Source organism: Lissotriton helveticus, chromosome 7, assembly GCF_964261635.1.
Source record: "Lissotriton helveticus chromosome 7, aLisHel1.1, whole genome shotgun sequence".
NCBI classification, from domain to species: domain Eukaryota; kingdom Metazoa; phylum Chordata; class Amphibia; order Caudata; family Salamandridae; genus Lissotriton; species Lissotriton helveticus.
Window position 1 is genome coordinate 221,291,159 of NC_136068.1, and position 22,732 is coordinate 221,313,890.

Here is a 22,732-nt window from a genome sequence, read left to right on the forward strand (position 1 = left end):
ACCCCCCACATTCCGTGAATCGGCGGAATATCCAGCTGCGTGATACCCATCACCTGTTGTGACTAGGGTGGGGACTTCAACTGTAAATGTGTGGGAACGGGCCCAAAGGGGAGTTCCGGGAATGTCTTTTCCATACATCAAAGCTTTAACATGAATGTGTAATCTACAATAAAGTCGTAAAACAGTGTATAAGAGGCCCGGCCTCAGAAATGTATCCAGAGCACCTCAGAACGATACCTTCTGCCGGTTTTGTTGTGTTCTCCTCCGGAGAGAATAAAAACCTTGTTTCCTGCTTTCCAGTCTCCAGCGCCTGCCTCTTCATTGATTAAATAACTAGAGGGTCACAGAGGCAATACCGCCGGGCAAATATCGATTGTCCCCGACCCGACTCAGGTTTTAACATCACCCGTACCCTTGGTGTTGTGTCACATGCCTGACTATCACCCAAGTAATTTCTTGTTGCCCCAGTATTGGAACTTTCATAGATTCCCATGCTTTGTATCATTCCCCGTTGTCGGAATGGGAGTCTCGGTAATAACAAAATACCATAGTAGTAGGTACAAAAGAGAGAGGAAAGGCCTAGGCCTCATTCCCTTTTGTAGCATATCAGCCTCTTTTTGTAAAAGAGACCAAATATTAGGTATCAGCCAATCAGAAGAGCCTCACCCCTGGAACCTTCCTGAAAGAATCTCAGAGCCTCAGATTTTCTACCGCACGTTGTGCTAGGGAGTCTCCATTGAGCTCTGCTCTATTTTCAACTCTTTGAAGTAGATTTCTACAGTTTTTTCTTCAGGATTTCTTCAGTTCTACTTCAGAAATCTCTCCTTTTCATCAGGATGTCTGAAGTTGAGAAAAAGAAAGCTCTTTTCAAGCCCTGTTCCACCTGTGGGAAGAAAAGGCTGTTTGTGGAGGACAAACACAAGGACTGCATTTACTGCCTTTATCCGGATCACAAGGCAGAAGACTGCAAAATTTGCCGCACTCTCTCCACCAAGACCTTGAGAGATCGTGCTGGAAGACTGCTTACATGGCTACAGAGGCAAAAGGACAGGAAACATGGAGTTTCCAGTGATGAGGAGGAATCGTCTTCATTTACTTCCTCAAAAAGGTCAGTGAAAAGGGGTAGAGGTGCCCCATCTTCCACTGTTGGGCGCCCCTCAAAGGCTTCAAAAAAGACCCCCAGAGAGTCTGATAGCCGGGGTTCAGAAAGCTCCCCCCACCGCTGTGGGAAGGATAAGGCAGAACTGGTTTCGCCTCCTAAGGGTGAGAAGACAGACCCAGCCTTCAAGAAACCCTCCTCACATTCTTCAGAGAGGAGTTCTAAGTCCTCTACGACGAAGACATCGTCGACGGTGGGTCCGTCGACGAAGAAAACTAAACCCAAAATTCAATTGGTCCCGTCGACGGGCTCGTCGGCGGGAGAATCGTCGACAAAAGCTTCGTCGTCGTCGAAGAAGGTAGCGCCGACGGCAGCGTCGACGAGAGGTACGACGACGACATCGTCGACGAAGACGTCGTCGACGGCTTCATTAACATCGTCGACGAAGAAACCATCATCGTCGACGGCAGTGACGACGACGGCGTCGTCGACGGTATCGACGACGGTGGTGTCGTCGACGAGTGCATTGACGACGACAACAATATCTACAACGTCGCCGGGCTCGTCGACGGTGGTGTCGATGACGACATCTGTGATTCCAATATCGTCGACGAGAATATCTCCGGCGTCGACGGAACCATCGACGATACTGGCTACGGAGAGACGAGTGACGATTTCTTTAACGAGGATCACTCCGGAAATGACATCCCCAGGAAAGGTGACCACTTTACCGCCAACTTTGTTGTTGGACCAAGGAGAATCTGAGGAAGACGGACAGGATGCTTATGACTATGCCAGTAGCCCGTCTCAGCTACTAATCAAGAGTCAAGAGACAGATTCGGATGGGGCATATGACCAAGGAGAAGGAGAATATCATCAAGTGGCCCACGCTAAGGGCTATGTGCCACAGGACATGGTTTCGGTACCTACAACATTCCTGCATGACCTCCACAAGATGCTGCAGGACTATAAGTCGAAAGCGGAAAGACCAACACCACGTAGGTCTACTCCTTCGACACCAGTCAGAGACCCCTCATCTGTAGTCCCACTGGTACTTCCGGCACGGACGCCACCTCAGCCTCAGCAGCCGACACCTCAGGCTCCGTCAGAGCCAGCCGATGACCCGGAGGGGGATGATGATGATGAATCATCTGATGGTAACCAAGACTCGGATCATGATAGGGATGAATATGATGACTACATCATCCCAGACCAAGCATCACCTCATCAGGACTGGGTAGATTCACCTCCTGCTGACATCGGCAGTTTTCACCAGCTGATGGAACGTGCAGCGGGAAGATTTAAGCTGGCAATGCCCGCGGAAACCACGGAATGTTTCTTATATGACTTCAAAGAAACACACCGCAAAACAACAAGATCGATTCCAATTGTGGATTATTTGTGGGATGAAGGTTTGTCAAGCAATTCCTCAAAGGCCTGTTCAGGGTCTATCCACCAGTGAGACCTCCTCCTCCAACTTGGCATTTGAACTTGGTCCTGGCTCAACTGATGAAGGAACCATTTGAGAAAATTCACCGCTCAGACCTGAAATATTTGTCATGGAAATTGGCCCTACTCTTAGCCCTGACATCGGCTAGGCGAGTGGGAGAGTTGCAGGCCCTTACTATCCAGGAGCCGTTTTTACAGTTCAAGAAGAACACGGTCATCTTGCGGACGAACCCAAGATTCATTCCTAAAGTTCCTACAGACTTTCACTTGAACGAACCAGTAATTCTAAAGACATTTTTTTCCAAACCCAGTCACTCCAGCGGAGAAGTAATTGCACACTCTGGATTTACAACGATGTCTTAAATTCTACTTGGACCGTACCAAGGAATTTAGGAAGACTTTGCAATTGTTCATCGCCTTTGGTGGTCCAAGCAAAGGTCTCCCTCTGTCCAAACAGGGGATCTCCAGATGGATTTCAAGTGCTATTCTGCATTGCCACAACATAGCAGGAAAACCTCTGGTGGGCAGGATACGTGCTCACTCAACGAGATCAGTGGCATCCTCAACGGCCCTCTTTGCGGGGGTACCTATAAAAGACATTTGCAGGGCTGCTACCTGGAGCAGCGTGCACACTTTCACTAAGCATTACTGCTTAGAGTCATTGCAGCAGGATGATGCAGCAGTGGGCCAGGCTGTCCTGAGGAACCTCTTCAAGTGATTGGTGAGCTTTCCTTTCTATCTCACCTTCCAGTGGTAACACATTTTGTGATTTCATTTGTGATGATATCCAGTACTTATTTACAAAATGTGTTTATGATGGTTTACTGCTTGCTATTCTGATACAAAGCATGGGAATCTATGAAAGTTCCAATACTGGGGCAAGAAAACAAGTTACTTACCTGTAACTTTGGTTCCCCAGTATTGGTAACTTTCATAGATTCCCATGCGCCCACCCACCTCCCCGGGGAAAGCTCAGCCTTCAGCAAGTAGGGTGTCTTTCACACAACGGCTATGAAAATCTGAGGCTCTGAGATTCCTTCAGGAAGGTTCCAGGGGTGAGGCTCTTCTGATTGGCTGATACCTAATATTTGGTCTCTTTTACAAAAAGAGGCCGATATGCTACAAAAGGGAATGAGGCCTAGGCCTTTCCTCTCTCTTTTGTACCTACTACTATGGTATTTTGTTATTACCGAGACTCCCATTCCGACGACGGGGAATGATACAAAGCATGGGAATTTATGAAAGTTACCAATACTGGGGAACCAAAGTTACAGGTAAGTATCTTGTTTTCTTCTTCCTATAAATTTTTCTTTTTGCCGCTTCTCCCCTGATCGATGTCGCATTGTACCTAGTTATTGGGGATTTTAACTGTGCCCTAGTCCCATTCCCTTTCCCGTATTCCTTTCACCAGTCAACCCTTTTATTATTGTTGATGTATTGTTCAAGTCCACACTCCCAGACTGCAGTGATGAACCAGGGACTCCCATATTATGTGTAAATTCCCTTTTGTATGACCAGACTGGTTTTCAAGAATTTTCTTTAGGCCCAGTTCGATGTTTTCCAGTCTGACTGTCAGGGTAGTGATGGACTGGTTAACTGACTCAATACTATAGTAAGACAAGTTTTTCACCTCAATAGGAGATACCTTACGTTTATTTTTTTGAACATGACAAATTTTCAAGGCCTGTTTTAATTTGGTTTTTTACCCTTTTGTTCCTGCGGTTTTGATTTTCGGTGGGATCAGATGTGTTCTAATCATGGAAATGCCAGGACTCTCTAGTTCTTGTCTTTTGTTTCCACATTTAGATCATTAGCCTGTGTATTGCATAGTGCACTTATTAAAGGGAGGTATCTACATGTCCCGGATAATCTGTATCACGCGATTTCCCTTTTGATGTGTTCTAGATAAGGAATGTAGGAACACACAAAAGAAATTTAAAAAAAATGTTTACCCCATTAGACAATGCCACTATGTGTGAGGACATACATTTAGATAGAATTCCCATGTAGCTACCTACCCTTAGATGGCAGAGGATAATGCTCTCACATTGAAGTTGGTGAGGATAATGAAGGGTACCCAATTGAAGAGACTAGAAGGACTGCCTTTGCCTTTGTATCCTATGAGAGTGACAGTGCATTCTAGACCAGAGTAATCCCATGGCATATGGCCACTCCCTCGCAGATTGCAGGCCACCTTCTTGCAGTCACATTGTTAAATACAATGAATTGTTTGTGCGTTAATTTGAAGAAAAACAACTGTGTCACATTTCCTACATCACTAGGTTCTGCATGATCTTCCAGAGTAAAAGGAAGAGTCATAAAACCCTGCAGAACAGGTGATAAAGAAGAGTCCTAACTCCCATCAGTGACAACTACAAATGAGGGGCAGACGTCTTGGACCTACAGTCTCAGCACCCAGAAAGTAGCAAGGCTGGACAGCGATCGCCAGCGTGTCATCAATGGCATCTCCAAAGCATTGTGCTTGCTCCATCAGACGGCGTTAGACATCAGAGAAGAAGGAGGATCCCTGTTGTTGATGCCAGGGCTGGTTTGAGGCTTCAATTTTCTACCGGTCATGTGCTAGTAACCTATGACAGCGCGCGGTCCCTTTAGCCCCTTGGCCTAAGTTTTGGCCACCCCCTTCCTTTCCTTTGTTCCAACAGAAGGGCAGTGCAACGGAGGATCTGAGATTGGCAAAAGGCACTACACTTGTGATACCTATGTTGAAAGTAAAATTAGAATGAAAGAGCAGCCCGAGTGTCCTCTGACACTGAATAACAAGTGTTGGAGCCTGAGAGTGTTGCTGAACGTGAAAGTCTGTTGCTCTTTCCCGATTAACGGTACTTGGGTCTAAACGATATAATCAGCGCCTGCCTCAGAGGAGAGACACTGGTGCCCTGCCTTGAGACATTGAGACCTTCGAGTGAGCTGGGAGTGTTTGCCAGGAGGGCACTCCACCAGATACTAAGAAGCACTATTTTCATGGAAAGGCCTGGATCGAGAGGCCCAACGCGGAAGAAGACAATGGATGGATGATAGAAGCCTACCAAAGAGGCATAGAACGGACTTTGGGCACAGTTGCACAAGCGTGATGAACATTGTAATTTACTGAAAATGGTTTCGCTAATGGCAAAAGGAGGGTCTGTGGAAAAGTGCGTTTATTGTCTTGCCATTCACTCAGCCATTTTTTCCACCATTTTGTGCTGTGTCCTTGTGACTGACTTTCTCTCTGTATCACGAACACTCTGGAGCTCAAACTTTTGACCAGTTGCATTCCTGCACGGACACTCTGTTCATGCTTTGGCGTGACACTGATTGACCAGCCCATGCTACATGGAGTTTCCCTAGATGTTTATCGTCCTCACCGTTACATGTGCTTATCAGATTAACCTTTGTTTGACATGTAATCATGCTATGCCCTGCAGTGCCATCTGAATCAGATTAACCTCTGTGAACTATGTAATGGAAAAGACAAATATGCACTTGCAGACCATATCTACCACACATTTGCATATGACACCTTTAATGCGTTTGATAGGAAGCTGAGGTTTAATGGTACTAAGATAAAAAAAGATGAAGAATATGAAAGATTTAACACTACAGATCGGGTTTCAGTATTCCAGCAACGAAAGGTGGAAAAGGATGAATTGCGCCCTATCCAAGTATATCAAATACCAGCACCATTCTGTGTAAGAGGGATATGAACAATAGATTTAGGAAATAGCACCTGCAGTAAAATGATTACTTTGAACATAACAACATCATGCTATTTCTGTCCACCTTTTTCCACCACTCCATCTCTGGTAACATCCAAAAATACTTATTTTGTGAGTGGAGAAAATGCATATGTATGGCTCCCTGTTGGATGGTCTGGAACATGTTATATTGCATTTCTCACGCCTCCTACTTATATTGCTCCAGGGATTTACCATAAAACACATCATTTGACCAGAAGGCAGGTAAAGGATACTGTAGATTAGGCAGATACTTCAGCACAGCAGTTTGTGGATGCAATAAAAGGTCTGATCCCACTTTGGGGTCCGGTAATAAATAGTAGAGACACAAGACACCTTACCAGAATATTGGAAGCCACCATAAATACCACCCAAAGTGCCTTGGCCAATATTACTGTAGAGATGCAAGCTAACCGCCTTATGACTCTGCAAAATTTAATTGTTTTGGACATATTGCTGGCAGACAAAGGGGGAGTATGCCATTTGATTGGCAGCTCTTGTTGTGTATGTATACCGAATAACGCTCATAATGTTAATTTAGCCATACAAAAGCTTCATCGCTTAGCGGCTGAAATACACCAAGACAATGGAGACTGGACTTGGTCAGGATGGGTTTGGAGTCTAGTAACCACTTGGGGCTGGAAACTCTTCACTATAGTGTTAATAGTGGGAGGAGCTATTGTGGGGTTGTGTTTATGTATAAATTGCCTACCAATGTGTTTTAGAACGTGTCTATCATTTTGCAAACCCGCACCTGCATCTATTCACAAGACAAATGCCATGTTCATGCAACAAAAGGAAATATCTGACTTAATGAATATTCAAATTTCATGAATGAACTTATTAGTTCAAGGGCCGTTTGAGAATATTAATTTTAGGCATTTGATTATTGAGTGAACTAAAACTGCATTCATTTCATATTCATAGGCCTAGAAATGTCTTTCAACAAAAAAAACTCCCCATTGCAAGAAAAAACTTGTTTTGCTCCTACGTTTCTTTTAGTCAGCAGATAGGCTTTGCTCACTTGTGCAACTCTCCTGACTTGCTGGAAGAAGACTGTTGTCCTCAAATTTACTTATCTGTCTACGACATGTAGCTGATGGACCACAGAATTAGAAGGGAAGGTCTTTCTACTGATGCTCAATTCTTATCTGGTGTAATGCAAACTGACCTCGAGCTGATAGGAGGAATTTCATACTGCTAAGCAAATTCTGTATGAAGTCACGTCAGCACTCCCTTGAGTTGTGTATAAATACGGCAGAGTGAATATTGAATGTTGTTCAGTCTACACATGCCAACTGAGAGCTGTGTACATTGCTCCCACTTAAGTGTAATAAATGGCTTAAGAACTAAGCTCGCCTCCGTCTCTCCGCACTCCAATTTCAGATGAACAGAGTGGTGTTGACCAGGACCAGAACAGTTTGGTTTTCACACTCAGAGCCAATAAGCAGTAATGCTTCATGAACATGTGCTTGCTCTACCAGGCGGCTGCGTGGCAGATGTCTTTCAAGGGCACACCAGCATAGAGTGCCACAGTCAATGCTATGCTCCTGGTGAAATGCGCCCTCACTCCTCTGTGAGTGTACCCTTGGCCTTAGAATGACAGAAGGTACTACAAGCTCAGAGCCAACAAGCGATCCCGTGTTTGAACAGGGGATGACTTCTTCGTGGTCATCCAAAAGACAAACAGCTGCACTGATATGCGCATGTTCTTTATTTTGTCTATGTAGAATCTGAGGCAGCTACTCAAGTCCAATGAATGCAGAGAGCTTCCTGTTGTGACAGAGAGTTTGGGAAGAAATACCCGATAATGACAGCTTCATATAAGTGAAAGTCAGCAGGAACTTTGGGCATGAACCAAGAGTTGTTCTCAAAGTGACTTTATGCTGTATTGTTCAACTATGACTGTTATGAAGCCCCTCATGTAACTTTTGTAAATGTTGTCAAATAACATGTAAAGCGCTCTGATTGCTTTGAGTCTAGCTAGCGGTACATAACACTCAACATAAATAATAATAAAATAAATTATATATCTATTTGTTAGGAAGAGTTTTCAGTTGATGCAAAAAGACTAGAATTGGGCACAACTGGTTTACTCTGTGAATGCTATGCACAGGTAACCCCCTATATTTTTGTACTAACATCACCAGCCCCAAATAACTTCCAAGCCTTAATTTCTCATGAATTGCAAAATGAAACAAGTGATTGGTTCTTTTTTCTTTTATGCCCCAACCGCGCCTCAACCCCGGCTCCTGCGGTCTCCCCCTCACTACATTCTGTTATAAGAACTTTTTATCCTTAAACAAATTTGGTCCCTTTTTCTAGTTAATTCCAATTGCACAAATGTTTTAAATATGCAGGTATGCTCTAATATATTTTCATTCGGTATACCAGTATATGATGATGTTTTAAATATTGTATTGTATTCTTTTATGGTTACTTTACCGAAATAATGATTTTGAATGATTGGTTCTCATTTGATAAAGTGAAGCGCTTGGTATTGGCAACTTCGGGAATCATTTGGACGAGGCATTGTCCGACATCTTAGTGTCTGTTTTGAAAACCTGGATAAAGTTTATATTCAAAAGTGCAGAATTTTCTGCACGACTGTGATAACTGTAAGATCAATCAAGTACAACCCATCTGTTTTACTGCTGTTTCTGGTCAGATGCAACACTATTTTGTATCCAATTTAGACCCAGCAGTTAGCTCTTTCATTGTAGGTCTAGGGGTATTCGAATTGATAATAACTTGTGGAATATCGATCAGGAAGGTATTGGGTGTAAATTTTAGAAAAGTCCTAGACAGTAGCTAAAACATGCACGTGGTTTAAGTAGTAGAAAGTGATACTGTGATTTTTACATCCTTTATATAACAAATAGAAACAGAGAGTGTAATATTTAGAGAATATACTATGAATAGTTGGTAAAGGCAATTATAATACACATGTATTTATTTGTAAGTGTCTATGTGGATTTACATACTAAAAAAACGATAATTAACATTCAAATTGATGCGGGTGTAGGGGAACGAGTTTTCAGGCGCAAAAATACTTTTCCCTTTGAAGAAAAATGTTTAATATGCACTTGTGCCTTATATTTCAGAAAGCTAGTTGTGACCTCCACACCTCAGTAACTATCTATATGAGTAATCATTGAAAGCACCTTCACAAAAAAACTAAGTCATTTGTGAATTACCAAAAGACGGAAATTTGGCCCAAACTTAGTTATAAGCAAACTAGAGTAAATGTACTCGTGTGATTTCCAAAAGCACCCGTTTCCTCCCCAAGACGTCCAGGGGTTAACACATTGGTTATATAAACGCATGCACAATTTGTAGAAACGGACGCAAATGGTATTTGCATCCGTTTTAACATTGGCGCCGATTAGGAGAGAAGGGATAATGGTACCACACCGGTTTCACCTGGCGGTGGTCAGTCACTCAAAACAGTGCGCAGTAAGAATACCGTCTCCAAACAAATGACGCAACCCACCATGAAACGCTTTATCCCACATTTACTAGCTCCCCTCCACTGTAAATCATGCGCTAATCCGATCCGAACAAGCGTCTACAATTTGCGCACATGTAAGTGAAACGAGACCACCATTGGATGATGGGCGCTAGCCGGGCACCTGCCTTTTAAAGCTCGAATGATATCTCCTCCGAGCTATAGCGCTTTATTCTAAAGCATCGTCCATTCTCGACCCCAGCCCAGAAACCCCATTTCCCCCACTGGCTGTTGAGGGGCCATGTCAATGTAAAGTCTCTACCCGTTTTATTACCCTGTGCCACTAAAAACCCTACCTCCTAACAGGGAGTTTTCAGACTCGGTCTTCCGACAGACACTGTGGTATAAAGGCTGCACGGGATAATCTTGGACAGTGAGAATGAATCCCCGTGCTCCTTCTCTGCCAACCCCTTCCCCCCAGTGTGTCTTAGGACCACCCCATCCCACCAAATAAACACACAACAAGAATGCTATGTATATTCTTCAGTATTCTAACCACCACCTACACCCCTCTGGACTGAGTGTAAATAAACCACCAGGTGCGCAAAGCTCAACCACGCGCATGGCGCGCCCATACGGTACCTATAGCAGTGCACGGTGCGCACCCGTTGGAGGACAGTGCAGGAAACGCGCGTCCCAAGCATCTGAAGAGTCAGATTCTTTCCGTTTCTACACCCAGCCCTCCACAGCGCCCAGAGTTTAAATCGTGCCCTTCGATGCGCCTTCTGGTGGCGTGAAGCCGCGCTTTAATAAAGCAGCGCGCAGCTACCGTCTCCGTACCTGATGTCCCCTCAAGTTTCCTTTAGGAGCACCGAGTACGTGAGGTGTCCGTAGAGGGCTGCGCGGGTCTCACAGTCGTCTCCGACGGAGGAGGAAGCTTTAACTGTGTGATAAGATGAGCTAAGAGCCCCACCTACCCATAGCCGCGAGCTGTAACCCCCTGCCTGCTACTGCTGAGCCACTCCCCAACCTGCAGACAAGGAATAAGGCGCCCGAGAGCAGACCCGCCTTCTTTATTTGTTGACTCTGGGGCTCACCGCGGGAGCACCAGGGGATGAGCACGGACTCGTGTTGTCCGCTTCAAGCGTAGGAACTTGCACGCTGCTCCTCCCACCAGGCACAAGCCTGCTGCCTGCGTGCACCGCTCGGGCTGCAGTGTGTGTAGAGCAGCGCACAGATCGGCACCCCAGGGACTAGCGCGGAGCCCTGCTTCCTGGAGAGCAAGGGAGCGCTTATCAGAGGACAGACAGACTGGCAGGCAGGTTCCTGCTGCCTGGGAGGGGAGGTGTCCGCCCCCAGGAATAAGGAGCGTCCAGCCCTCTGGAAAGGAGAGGTCATCACCCCAGGGACCGGCAAAACTCACCGACCGCTGATCTCGGCTCCCAGGGGGAGGCAAGGAGGAGAAGGAACCTGCGCCACGGAGAGCCGGGGTCAGGCGGAACCCTGCCGACCCGGAGGCAGTCAGACTCCTGAGGACATGGCACGCTCAGCGTGACCCTCGGCCAAATGAGCAACAGTTAACCCCTTGCGTATTTTTTTTTTTAACTTAATGGTGCATTATTTATTATTCCATAGTGGATGTGTTGCCTGCTTTAGTTTTGATAGCGGGTGTTTCTGATGCCCAGCTTCTGAGGGGCGGCCTCTCCTTTGCCATGGGGGTGCTCTGGTGGGGGAGCCTGGCGGCCCTGCTCGCCGTGTGGGGCCCCCTTCTGCCGGGCTGGGGCCTGGCTGACTTCTCCCTGGACAACGAGGTGCACTCGTCGTTCATCCACCGGCGGCTGCGCAGCCAGGAGCGGCGGGAGATGCAGCGAGAGATCCTGTCCATCCTGGGCCTGCCGCACCGGCCCCGGCCCCACCTGCACGGCAAGCAGAACTCGGCGCCCATGTTCATGCTCGACCTCTACAACGCCATGGCCGTGGAGGAGGAGGAGGACGGCGGCTTCTCCTACCCCTACAAGCCCATCTTCACCACCCAGGGCCCTCCGGCCGCCAGCCTACAGGACGGCAACTTCCTCACCGACGCCGACATGGTCATGAGCTTCGTCAACCTGGGTGAGTGCTTGGGCCTTTTATTTTTGGGTGCGTCTGGGGGAGTGAGTAGTGCTCGCAGGAGATGCAAACTGAACTTGCACATCCAGTACACCCGGTACTATTTCCTGTGCCCCTCACACATCGAGAGATCCGCAGTTTTAGTTGATTCTGCTACAATCAGTGGTCACGTGGGGTGGTCGTGTTAGCACGAGAATACTTCCCAATCCTCCGCATTCATGTGACAACCCAATGCATTATAGTCATTGGAGGCTTGATTTGGAATCCACTGACCCAGAGCAGCAGGAGTGATTTGTAGGTAAAAGCCCAACACAGGAGAGAGAATATGTCGGTCTTAACATGTAGTGGGGTGGGCACCCTGGTAGTGTTTAATCAAGTTGGTTCTTTGCGTGAAAACAAAGACTTCAAAACCCAGCATGCACTAGGCTATCAAGTGAAAGCCCAGGATTGGGGACAAAGTTGGTTGTGGGTGAGGGTAGGAACCTTAGCAATGAGGAGGCATTAAGAACAACTCTCGTGAGCCTAGGTCAGCACATTCCCAGTCCCAAAGTTTGATTTTACAACTTATTGTTCAGCTATGCCTCCTCGTACCCCTTGTAGTGAACCAAAGCTGCAACCCAAGAATGCAGGGATTTATTCAATCGAGGCTCACTAGCCCAGGACACGAGGCACAGTGTTCTTTAGTATGGGTAGGAGACCAACCACCTGAAGTTGTCTTTTGCTAGAGGGTACTAGTGCATTCACCAGTGTCTTTTCGAATATTATTTGCAATCTGTAGTCTGCAGGTATAATTTCTAAAGGGACCACTGGCAATAGAGACTGCATAAGTACCACAACGATCAATACCAGCCCGTGACAAGCTACTTCAGTTTGGTATAAAACAACCTGAGCTCAGTCTTCCGAGCAAGGTGATCAAACAACCCCTGTCCATGCAGCATCGCGTCCCAGTCCTGGGCCTGACGGCTATAAATCTGCTGTTGTCTTTCACGTCAGTCCAGTGTTTCAGGCTAAATAACCCATCGCTTTCATCCCCACAGGGCATTTGGGGGCAGATTTACAAGCCCCCTGCGCCAATTTTGCGTCATTTTCAACATGGGAAAAGTGATGCAAAAGTGGCGCAAGGGGCTTGTAAATAAGCCCCTTGGTTTTTATGTGAAACCCAGGGCCTGGGATGGTGGTATCTGCGTGAAACGGAGCGCTCAGAACACCTTGTGTAACGAAAATAAAGCCAAATCTGCAAGCGCTTGCCCTGTTGTCCTTCACATGCATTGGAAGTGGTCAGAGCTCCCGGAATGCATTGAGCTGGGTTTTAAAACCCAGAACTGCGAGCCTGGGGACATCTGTAAAGGCAACGACTCTTGGGATGCATGTGCTTAGAGCATGTTAATGCGCTCTGTAGCTGCCTTGAATGCGCACGGTCTGCCGAAAGCAACGCACGTTGACAGGCCTTGTGCCTAAGCGCCGAGTACAGCCCGGGAGTGGACTCAGAACCTGGCCTGATTTGCAAATTGGTCGTATGAGAATATCACGCTCACCCTCCCCACTTGCATTGTTCGAGTTTCAGGTGTGTTCACCTTGCAGTACTTTCATTGTCCAGAAATGAAATGCTTTATAACATTCCCAGAGTGTGTGTTTGGATTGCAGGCCGGCCTTGATTAGGTTGTTAACTGAATTATTTGTGTAACATGACATGCAAGAGAACTTGCTTTTAAAGAATGGGTGATTTCTTTGGGCAATCTTTTATCGAGGCAGTTTCTTTGGTACATGCATAATAATACTGTAGTAAATAAAAAAAAAGGTTCATGTGATAGTCGTTATCACATCACTGACTGGCCTCTGTTTGTGATCCAGGCAGACTGCCGATGCAGGTTGAAAGTGCTAAATGTGCGCCGATGGTTGCAGGTGATAAGCATTACGTGTGTCCTTCCACTGCTCACTATTAAGGCACTACTTTTTTTTACCTTTTTTTTATTTATTTAACTAAGCACCCCACAAGAGGGCAAGTGTTTTTCAGCTGTCACTAGTATGCATTTCTCTTACGACACCTCCCTCCCCATGCTCCTTGTTGCGCTCTCACCCACGTGCTTCTCACCTGCCCTGTTAAGTAATGGCCTCACTCTGTTTCTCTACCCCGAGATCCACGTTGCTCTCCCGTGTTCTTGTCCTGTGCGTCTCCGCGCGCTCCCGCATTGCTTCCCATTCTTGCATTAAGAAAAATCGTGCTACTTTGTTTTTTTTTTTTTTAAATAAATGACGCGCCCACGTCATTTTGTAGGCATGCCTATGCGTGGCGTAAGCACCTTCAAAATGGCACGACCGACCACGTTATAGCCTTTAAAAAGAAAAAGAAAAACTTTTTAGCAATGCTGTACAGCATGGCTAAACACCATTGGTGTAAACAACTTACATCCTTTAGGGACCTGTAGTTAATAATTATTAAAAAGAGCAATGGTCCCCGCGGTAAAGCTCGCAGAATATTTAATTTACACTTGATGTCAATAAAACCATTTATTTTTGATGTCTTAGTTCTCATACACTTATCAAAAGTGAGTGAAAGAAAATGGCTGGTGCTCACAGGTGTAACACACTGATTACATTTTTTTTAAAAAGCCCACAAAAATAACTTCGTGATTATACATTCTGCCAAAATAAAGAAATATAATTCATTAATTTGTAGGTTCATGGGGTATGCTCTACATTTTGACTCTCCACAGATTTGTGATCCTCATCAGGACTGGACAATATAGAAAGAAAATTAGAGCGAGATATTTTATATTGACTTTTGTTAGGCTGCCTTTCCTACCTGTTGTTGTTGTTATTGTTATTATTATTATTATTTTAGAGTGTGCTGTAGTTGACTTTTCTCTGTTAAATACCTCTATCAATCTAGCTGGCTCTCCTTCTCTCCACGCATGTCTGGCCTAGTCTTCCATATTTTATGTCCGGGGATTTTACTTCACTTTATGATTTGAGTATTTTTATAAATCAAGGATTTTTTTCCCCCTGACGTGACTATATTGACCATTTCAAACTCCTTACCCCTTGAGTTGTTATATTCTGCATATGTTTTACTATTTGAGCTTGTATCGTGCAATGGTTGTGTTACTATCCGGAAAATCAGCGTTAGAAACAGGCCCCCCAGACCATTAAACAGCCCCACAAAGAGTAAAAAAAAAAAAAAAATTTGACAAAGAAAAGAACTTCGGGAGGACAATTTTTATTGGGGTCCAGTGTACACGTCCAAGACACTAGTAGCAAAATATAGCACAAAGTTCCCCAGTAGGACTAGAAAGAAAGAGTGTGTGTGTATAGAGAAAGACAAGAGGGAAAGAAGAAAGGGATTATTCCCTCTTGGGAACTAGAACCCTCACACACCCAGCAAGCTAGGTGTCATGCTTCATCATATGGGTCCTGATTTAGACCTAAATAGAGGGTTGCAGATATCTTCGCCACTTACCTTCGTAGCGTCTATCTTCCCTCCCACTATTTTAACCAAGGGAGTCAGCCACATTATTAAAAATCCTTGTGGACTAACTTACCTTTTTTAATCACCACCAATTAGTCACGACTACACATTTTTCTGCCCTCTCACACGCATGCACCATATGGCTGTAACAAAAGATCTCCGCTAATGAGCCCCTTCGTGGGTGCCCGTCAGACATTGCACCGCCAGTCTGACGAGGAGCAGGACCCATATGATGAAGCATGACACCTAGCTTGCTGGGTGTGTGAGGGTTCTAGTTCCCAAGAGGGAATATTCCCTTTCTTCTTTCCCTCTTGTCTTTCTCTATACACACACACTCTTTCTTTCTAGTCCTACTGGGGAACTTTGTGCTATATTTTGCTACTAAAACATTATTTTTTTTTAAACTGCCCACACTCTGAGCTAGCAGGCCAGACCCTCGGACACTGCCTGGTTACCTTCCTGAAGTGAGCACCAATGATGAAAAGCCCAAGCTATAGTATCAACCTAGTTCTTGGGCCCTTCTCTGTCACTTCCATGTATTGTATTGTAATTGCATTTATATAGCACTTACTACCCCATATGAGGCATCAAAGCGTTTTTTTTCCGAGTAGGACGCTACTCTGGAACACATAAAGGATTAGTGTTGACTTAGTATAGTGAAATGTGAACGTAATCTGTGTGATCAATCAATCCAAAAATACTTTTATTTGATTTCATTAAACTCATAAAGGGTGGGCGTACCACCATGATTCATAAGTCTGTGGATCAACATTTGATAACTGGAATCTAAAAAGAAACTAGTTGTGGGAGAATGAAAAGAAAATAGGAAAATGAAGCTAAATCATGTCGACTGGCAATAAGTAATTAAGGATTAAAAAAGTTCTTTTGCCTCATTTTCCAAAAGTTTGTAGCGTGATGAAGCTGTCCTGCTAAATTACCTGCTAATACATTACAAAGATTATGTAATCAGTGCAATTAAATTGCTGTGGACAATTATTTTCAATCGGCTTCTGATAAATCGCTATTTTCGTCCAGTGGTGGATATATTAGTCAGTTTTTTGGATTGAGAAGGGTAGGGGAGGGACAGAAGAGGGGAAAAAGGTTTGCATTTATATAGCGCTTGTTACCCCTGATGGGGTGTTGAAGTGATTTTTGGCGAGTAGCACACTACTCCAGAACATATAAAGGATTAGTGGTGAATTAGTATAGTGAAATATGAAAGTCATTTGAGTGGTGGATATGTTAGTCAGTTATTTGGATTGAAAAGGGTAGGGGAGGGATAGAAGGGGAAAAAGGTTTGCTTTTATATAGCGCTTGTTTCCCCTGATGGGGTGTTGAAGCGCTTTTTTGGTAAGTAGCACGCTACTGCAGAACACATAAAGGATTAGTGTTGAAAATTAATATAGTGAAATATGAAAGTAATTTGAATGGTGTCTCTTCTAAACGCTATGGAGCTAGAGGCTTATGCCAACCTTTCTCTTCTGTGGTTATCTGTCCTAAACGTTTTGTGACTGATGCTAACAGGGCTTAAATAAGGAGTCGCTTAGTAGAATTCTCTACTTATGAGCACAGAGCTCTGAATTCTCTCAGACAGACATTGTTTGCAGTCTGTGAGCGTGTGACCCTGAGTGATTACTTTGTAATATGATCTTGATAGAGATTCTCTGTCAGCAGTATTGTTTTTGAAGTTAGTTATGAACGATGGCATTCGCTAGGCATTTGACTTTTTGCACTGTATTAATAAACGCACAACTTTCGGTTCATTAATAAACTTGCTCCAAATAATGTTTTGTTAGCCTGCATTTATTTTCCTTGGTAAGTCATATATGGTTAATGTAAAATTTGTAGACCGATAGAAATTCACAATTTTTTTCCTTGGATATCAATGTAGAGGTTTGCTTTGATTGTCGTAGTCGGTCATTACTAGATGCTGACACACACAACTCAGCATAATAATTATAGGGAAGGGAAAAGTCCTGTCAGCATTGTGTGTTTACGTTCTGCTTTGTACAGTGAGTTAATTACCCCTAATACTTTCATTTTAGAAGGAAGTGTTAAAGGACCCATATGACTAAATCGATAAAAATAGTTCCGATGACTAAATCGGCAGTAATAAGAACTGTAGAATACCCCTTCGTTTCATGATTTCTGATTGGGATTTTAGACCTATTGCCTTTATTCACGAAGTGACGCTTTGAAAGCAGAAGCCAGGGAAGTAACACATTCCTTATTTGATTGGGCCTGCCAGGCCGCATAAGTTGTCTGGGTGCAAAGGACGAGTTTTGGGTTTATCAAGAACTTGTAATGGCTTAAAGCCCACCCATTGCTTACAGTTGATTGGCTCTGTCACTCTAATTGCTTGTTTCTTATTAGAAGGCTTTCCTTGCCCCATCCTGTAAGTCTTGCTTGTCCCTGGAGCATAGCCTCTTTGCCTTTTGCCTGGTTTGCTGGCTTCTGGTCTTCCATTGCACACTTCTAGGAAACCATTTTTTTCCTTAAGCACTTCATGACAGTGCATGTGTTTTCCAGCTCTCTCCTTCATATGCTTCTACCCCCCCAAAATACCCACACCATGTTCCCTGTTGCTGTCTCCCTCATGTTGCAAGCTTTCTTAAGTGTCATTTTCCTTCCTGCCAAAAACTCCCTTTCTTCCTTCATTACTCTGTGTTGCTTTTTTACTTGTGTGCTTCTCCCACTGCCCTCGTGTTGCTCTCTCTCGTTGGTATGCTAATTTTCCCCTGCCATGCTCCCCCACCTGCTTCTCAGTTGCCCCCCCACACCCACTGTCTTTGTATTTATTGGGTGAGAGTACCAGGCAGCACATTGTTGATACCCCCAACCTTAAAAACAAAACACAACAAAGTGCTTTCGCACTACTTAAATTTACTCTTTTTTAAAATTTTTATTCAAAGATCTGTCTTTGTATCGATAATTTTAAAAAGGCACACGTTGAGTATATGTAATGATGAATACGCGATCCTCTAAAATGCAGCGTCACTGCAGTTTTCTTTTCCTTTTTTTATGTTTGGTTATTGGCATTGCTATACAGAATTGGCAAAGCTAAACGGTTCCAAAAGCGCAACCGATTGGCTTTGCCGATGTTCTGATTCTGCTTAACTCTAGGTGTGAAGACCCTTTTATTTTCTCAATGTATGCTGATATGTCTGTGGTTAAGGCCTGATCTAGTACCCTACGTTTTTCTCTCTCTCCATTTGCAACTTTCTGGTTTTATGTTTTCAGTTTAAGCTTTTTGAATTGTCACTTTAATTCAAACAGAAACAGCCTGGACTTTATTTCGTTTCTTCGGGGCTTTTGACTCACATTTTTATAAGGTTTCGAAAGGGCTGAGTAGAATGAGCTCAGATGGTAATCTTTTCCCACTTAAAAGCAGCTCTCCTTTCTTCCTGCGATTAGATGGTGCATGCCCCAACAGGCCTGTGTGACTGTTATTATTGTCGGATGCAGAGACTAGAGGGTTTCTAAGTGTGTGGGTCAGTTCAAAGCGGTGGCATTTAACGTCCCAGCAGTGATTCAAAGACAGTGTATGTACACAGTGCATGGGCGGCCTTTAAGGGCGACATGTAAAGCTCCAAGCTTCTGTGTTTTTTAGGTATTGTATTGTAATTGCATTTATATAGCGCTTAATACCCCTGACGAGGCGTCGAAGCGCTTTTTCGGCGGGTTGCACGCATCTCTGGGACCCACAGAGGATTAGTGTTGAATTAGTATAGTGAAACATGCAAGTACATTTTAAGTGGTGGATAGGTTAGTCAGTTATTTGAATTTGGAATGATGGCAGAAGGAGGAGGACAAAGGTTTGTATTTATTTATCGCTCGCTTGTTGACACATGCTATTCAGGAAGCCTATAAAGGATTAGTGGTGAATTAATATGGTGAAATATGAGGTTATTTCAGTGGTGGATATTAGTCTGTTACTTGGAGTGAGAGGTATAGCGGATGGATAAAAGAGGAAGAAAGATTTGCATTCATATGGCACTTGTTACCCCTGATGGGTGTTCAAGCGCTTTTCTGGCGAGTAGCATGCCACTCCGGAACCCATAAAGGATTAGTGTTGAAAATTAGTATAGTATAAATATGAAGTAATTTGAGTAGTAGATATGGTATTCAGTTATTTGGGCAGTATATTAGTATAGTTGAATATGGAATATGAGAAGTGAACATGTTAGTCTGTTAATTTTGATTGAAAAAGAATAGTGGAGGGAGATATAACTACAGGGAGGTGCTTTTGAAAAAGAATAGTGAAGGGAGATATAACTACAGGGAGGTGCTTTGGCTTCGCCCACTTTTGATTGATCAGAGTACAGCATTTGAGTGGGAAAAAGTTGTCTTCTTCCGTCAAAAGTGTTTATATTGCTCCCCAGAGTCACAACTGGTGTTCTTTCTCCTAACAAGGCCACCACTTGTAAAAGTAATGAATTACATGGCGGCTGCTCCTGCAGTCTCATTGGTGCAACAGAGTTTCATCTTACCAAATGCATTAAATGGGCAGGTACTGTCCTGTACAGAGCACCTGCACTTCTGAGAACTGTTGCAATACATTTAATGGGAGAGTCCCGGCACATCTCGGAAGCAAGCCGGTACTCTAAATGGAAAATTAGAAGTGCAGGTACTCTCTATTTAAAACATTGACCTCGCCTATCATGCCCGCCTTGTTAAAACACAATGCAGCTATGTTAGATCTGTTCGCCACATGCTGCAACTGATATTTTTTTAATTCATTGTGTTACATTCCAGTTGGTTCACAAGCTTGGCCCAGCAGAAGTGCTAGTGCTACATCTATCCTACTCCTTTTGCTATGACAAAAACATATAACTGGCTTGGTCTGACATACCATAAAACATGAAATCAGAGGGATAGCCCTGTATGCTTATTTGCTGCCTGCATGATGGGTGGACCTCATTTCTGTAGCGGTATGCTGGGGAGTTTGAAACAGCACCCTTACCATCTTCCGGGTCACTTCCTCTTGGGCCTGTATGGGATTGGCTGTCTTTCACCTAGGCCCATGCTCTCTACCCCGTCACTTCCTCTCAGGCTTGAATGCGCTTCAGCAAGGGTTGGTCCAAAGCCAGTGCAGCTGAGCTAAGGAAAGGCATCGAGCAGAGGCTCTGAAGCGGGAGAGGGGAATTCAGTATTTTGGGGTTAGTGGGTGGTGTGGCTCACTGGTTAGAGGCGGCAGACCCGTAAGCAGAGATCGGCCCGGGACCAGGGTTCAATTCCCGACGCGGCAGGGTTGTGGACCAGGGTCAAAACGGAGTAGATAATTCTCGCCTCGGTGCCTACTCTAACCAGGGAACACACTTGGCAACTCTGGGCATTAAGCTTGCCTCATCTCTACAACGGCCCCCCACAGAGGCCGGGGATGCCTGGTTTCACCTTGGAGATACCCAGAAAGGAACCATCTCACAGGGAAAACCAGGACGAGTTCCCCAGCGGTCTTCAGCTCCAGGATACTCCATGGAGTCTCAGTGCGCTTTACAAGTACACCTACATTTACATTTACATTTACATTTAACTGGGGTCCTCCTGATGGATTAAAAAAAAACCTGGGACAGAATTTAGGAATCGTGTGTGATGGGCACAGACAGGCCAATCCCTCTTTGAATGTGAATAGAACATAGTTTGGAAGCCGATTTGGATTGGTTCCCGGGATTAGGGTGATGTGGTATGAATGAATGGTAGGAAAGAGGGATTGCTTCGGCCATTTGTCTAGGCTGCTTCTTCTGATATGGAGCAGGGCTCCTGCAAGTTGGAGAAAGAATATTGGGGGAAGGGGCTCCTTCATGGAGTGGTTCAGTGTTTGGGCATGTATGGTGTGGTGAGTCAGACACCCTGACCTGGTGTGAGGGAGTCGGGAGAGGTTAGACCCTCCTCACTCTTTCCACCACCCTACAAACTTTAAGCATGACAGGATCAATGCAGACACTACAGTGCGCTGTTTCAGTAAAATCTCATAACTAGCTCTTATGTCCTAGGTAAGCTAGAATTGTTTTAGTTTCTGACCTGCCAAATCAGTTACAACAGGGCTCGAGCCTGCCTCCAAAAATAAACAAACAAAGCATACATTCGTTGCTTTATGCGGACGATATAGTGATGTTTGATCTCACTTCATTTGGTTTGCAAAATTCTTTGGACATCTTGTATCAATATTCAAAAGTAAATTTCTTAATCCCAAATATAAAGAAAACAAAAGTTGTAGCTTTCTCTGGGAGAAAAAAAAGTGTTAAATACAACTGGAGGCTAGGCGGAGAAAAAATCGATGAAGTTAATTAATATATATATCTCGGCAGGATTCTCTCAAAGAATCTAACAAACACAAAACATTTAGATAATTTAATAAAGAAATCTGATTTACATGCTGGAGCACTCTTAAGACTTTATAGCGCCACTGGGAGCAGGCATTTCTCCTCACTATTAAAAATATATAAAGTAAAAATTCCAGCAGTCCTGTCGTATGCAATGGAATATATCCCTATCAAACAATGGGGCTTCATGGATCGCCAAGAAGGAAAAATCCTGAAAAGAATCATGAAGGTCCCAGCTGCAACACCAGTACAAGTTCTAAGGCTAGAATTTGCTATAACAAGTGCTTATGCCACGGCCGTGGCCAATATCATTAGGTGGGCCTACAATCTCCTCCACGCAAAGGAGGGAACACTTAGATTCCTGCTGAACAAAGAAACTTTTGACACAGAAGCAGCTAAGCAAACTTTTCTAGGGAACATGACAGCTGCTTTTCGAATGGCTGAAATTACTACAGATATATTACTCACCTGGTCTGTGTCGCAATTAAAACTTTTTCTTAAATGTTTTACCCCAAGGCTGAGTTTTGCTTTGGACCTTGCGCATAGTAAAAAATTACCAACATACAAATCTTTCTCAGACCCATTAGAGTATAAACACATCCAGCCTTATATCGGGTTTTCCCTTACACATAGTGCAAGGAGGGTGATCCTGATGTTACGATTAGGTATTTTGCCTGTGCAATCCTATAAATCAAAATGGTCAGCGGGGGAATCTTCCTCTCTCTGTTCTTTATGTCAAGGGGGCGAGCAGACCATGGAGCATTTATTATTTGTTTGCCCTAGTTCAAACGTAGTAGAAGCTTGTGCTATGTATCTTGATCCAATATATCGTACATGCAGGATAACAAAGGAAAAAGAACTATTAGTAGTGGGTAAAATGCCCCCGAATGAACTTGTGTGTTATAATTTTTACAAATTTTTTAAAACTGTTGTTTTTATATTAATTAATGATGTATATTCTTTTTCACTTTTGCTTTAAAATGCTATATTTGTGGTCCTCTGTCGAGTACCAACACAAATAAAAACCTTTTTGACTTGACTTTTGACTTTTGTTTTAGTTTCTGGATTAAAAGATCTACATTTTTAAGCAGTTTGTAACCCAAG

The 22,732-nt window shown here is 44.1% G+C and overlaps 1 protein-coding gene across 5 annotated transcripts in view; it reads left to right on the top strand.

Moving 5' to 3' along the window:
• The window catches only part of BMP7 (bone morphogenetic protein 7), a 1,264,568-nt gene that overhangs the window by 854,646 nt on the left and 387,190 nt on the right, over nucleotides 1–22,732 (top strand). The window contains exon 1 of one of the 5 annotated variants that reach the window (XM_078651992.1): nucleotides 10,489–11,842. The exons of the other annotated variants lie outside the window; for them this stretch is intronic. Coding sequence (XP_078508118.1) covers nucleotides 11,443–11,842 — 400 coding nt within the window. The 5' untranslated portion in view covers nucleotides 10,489–11,442. Of the gene's footprint in view, nucleotides 1–10,488; nucleotides 11,843–22,732 lie in introns of those variants that run through there. 5 annotated transcript variants of the gene reach the window in all.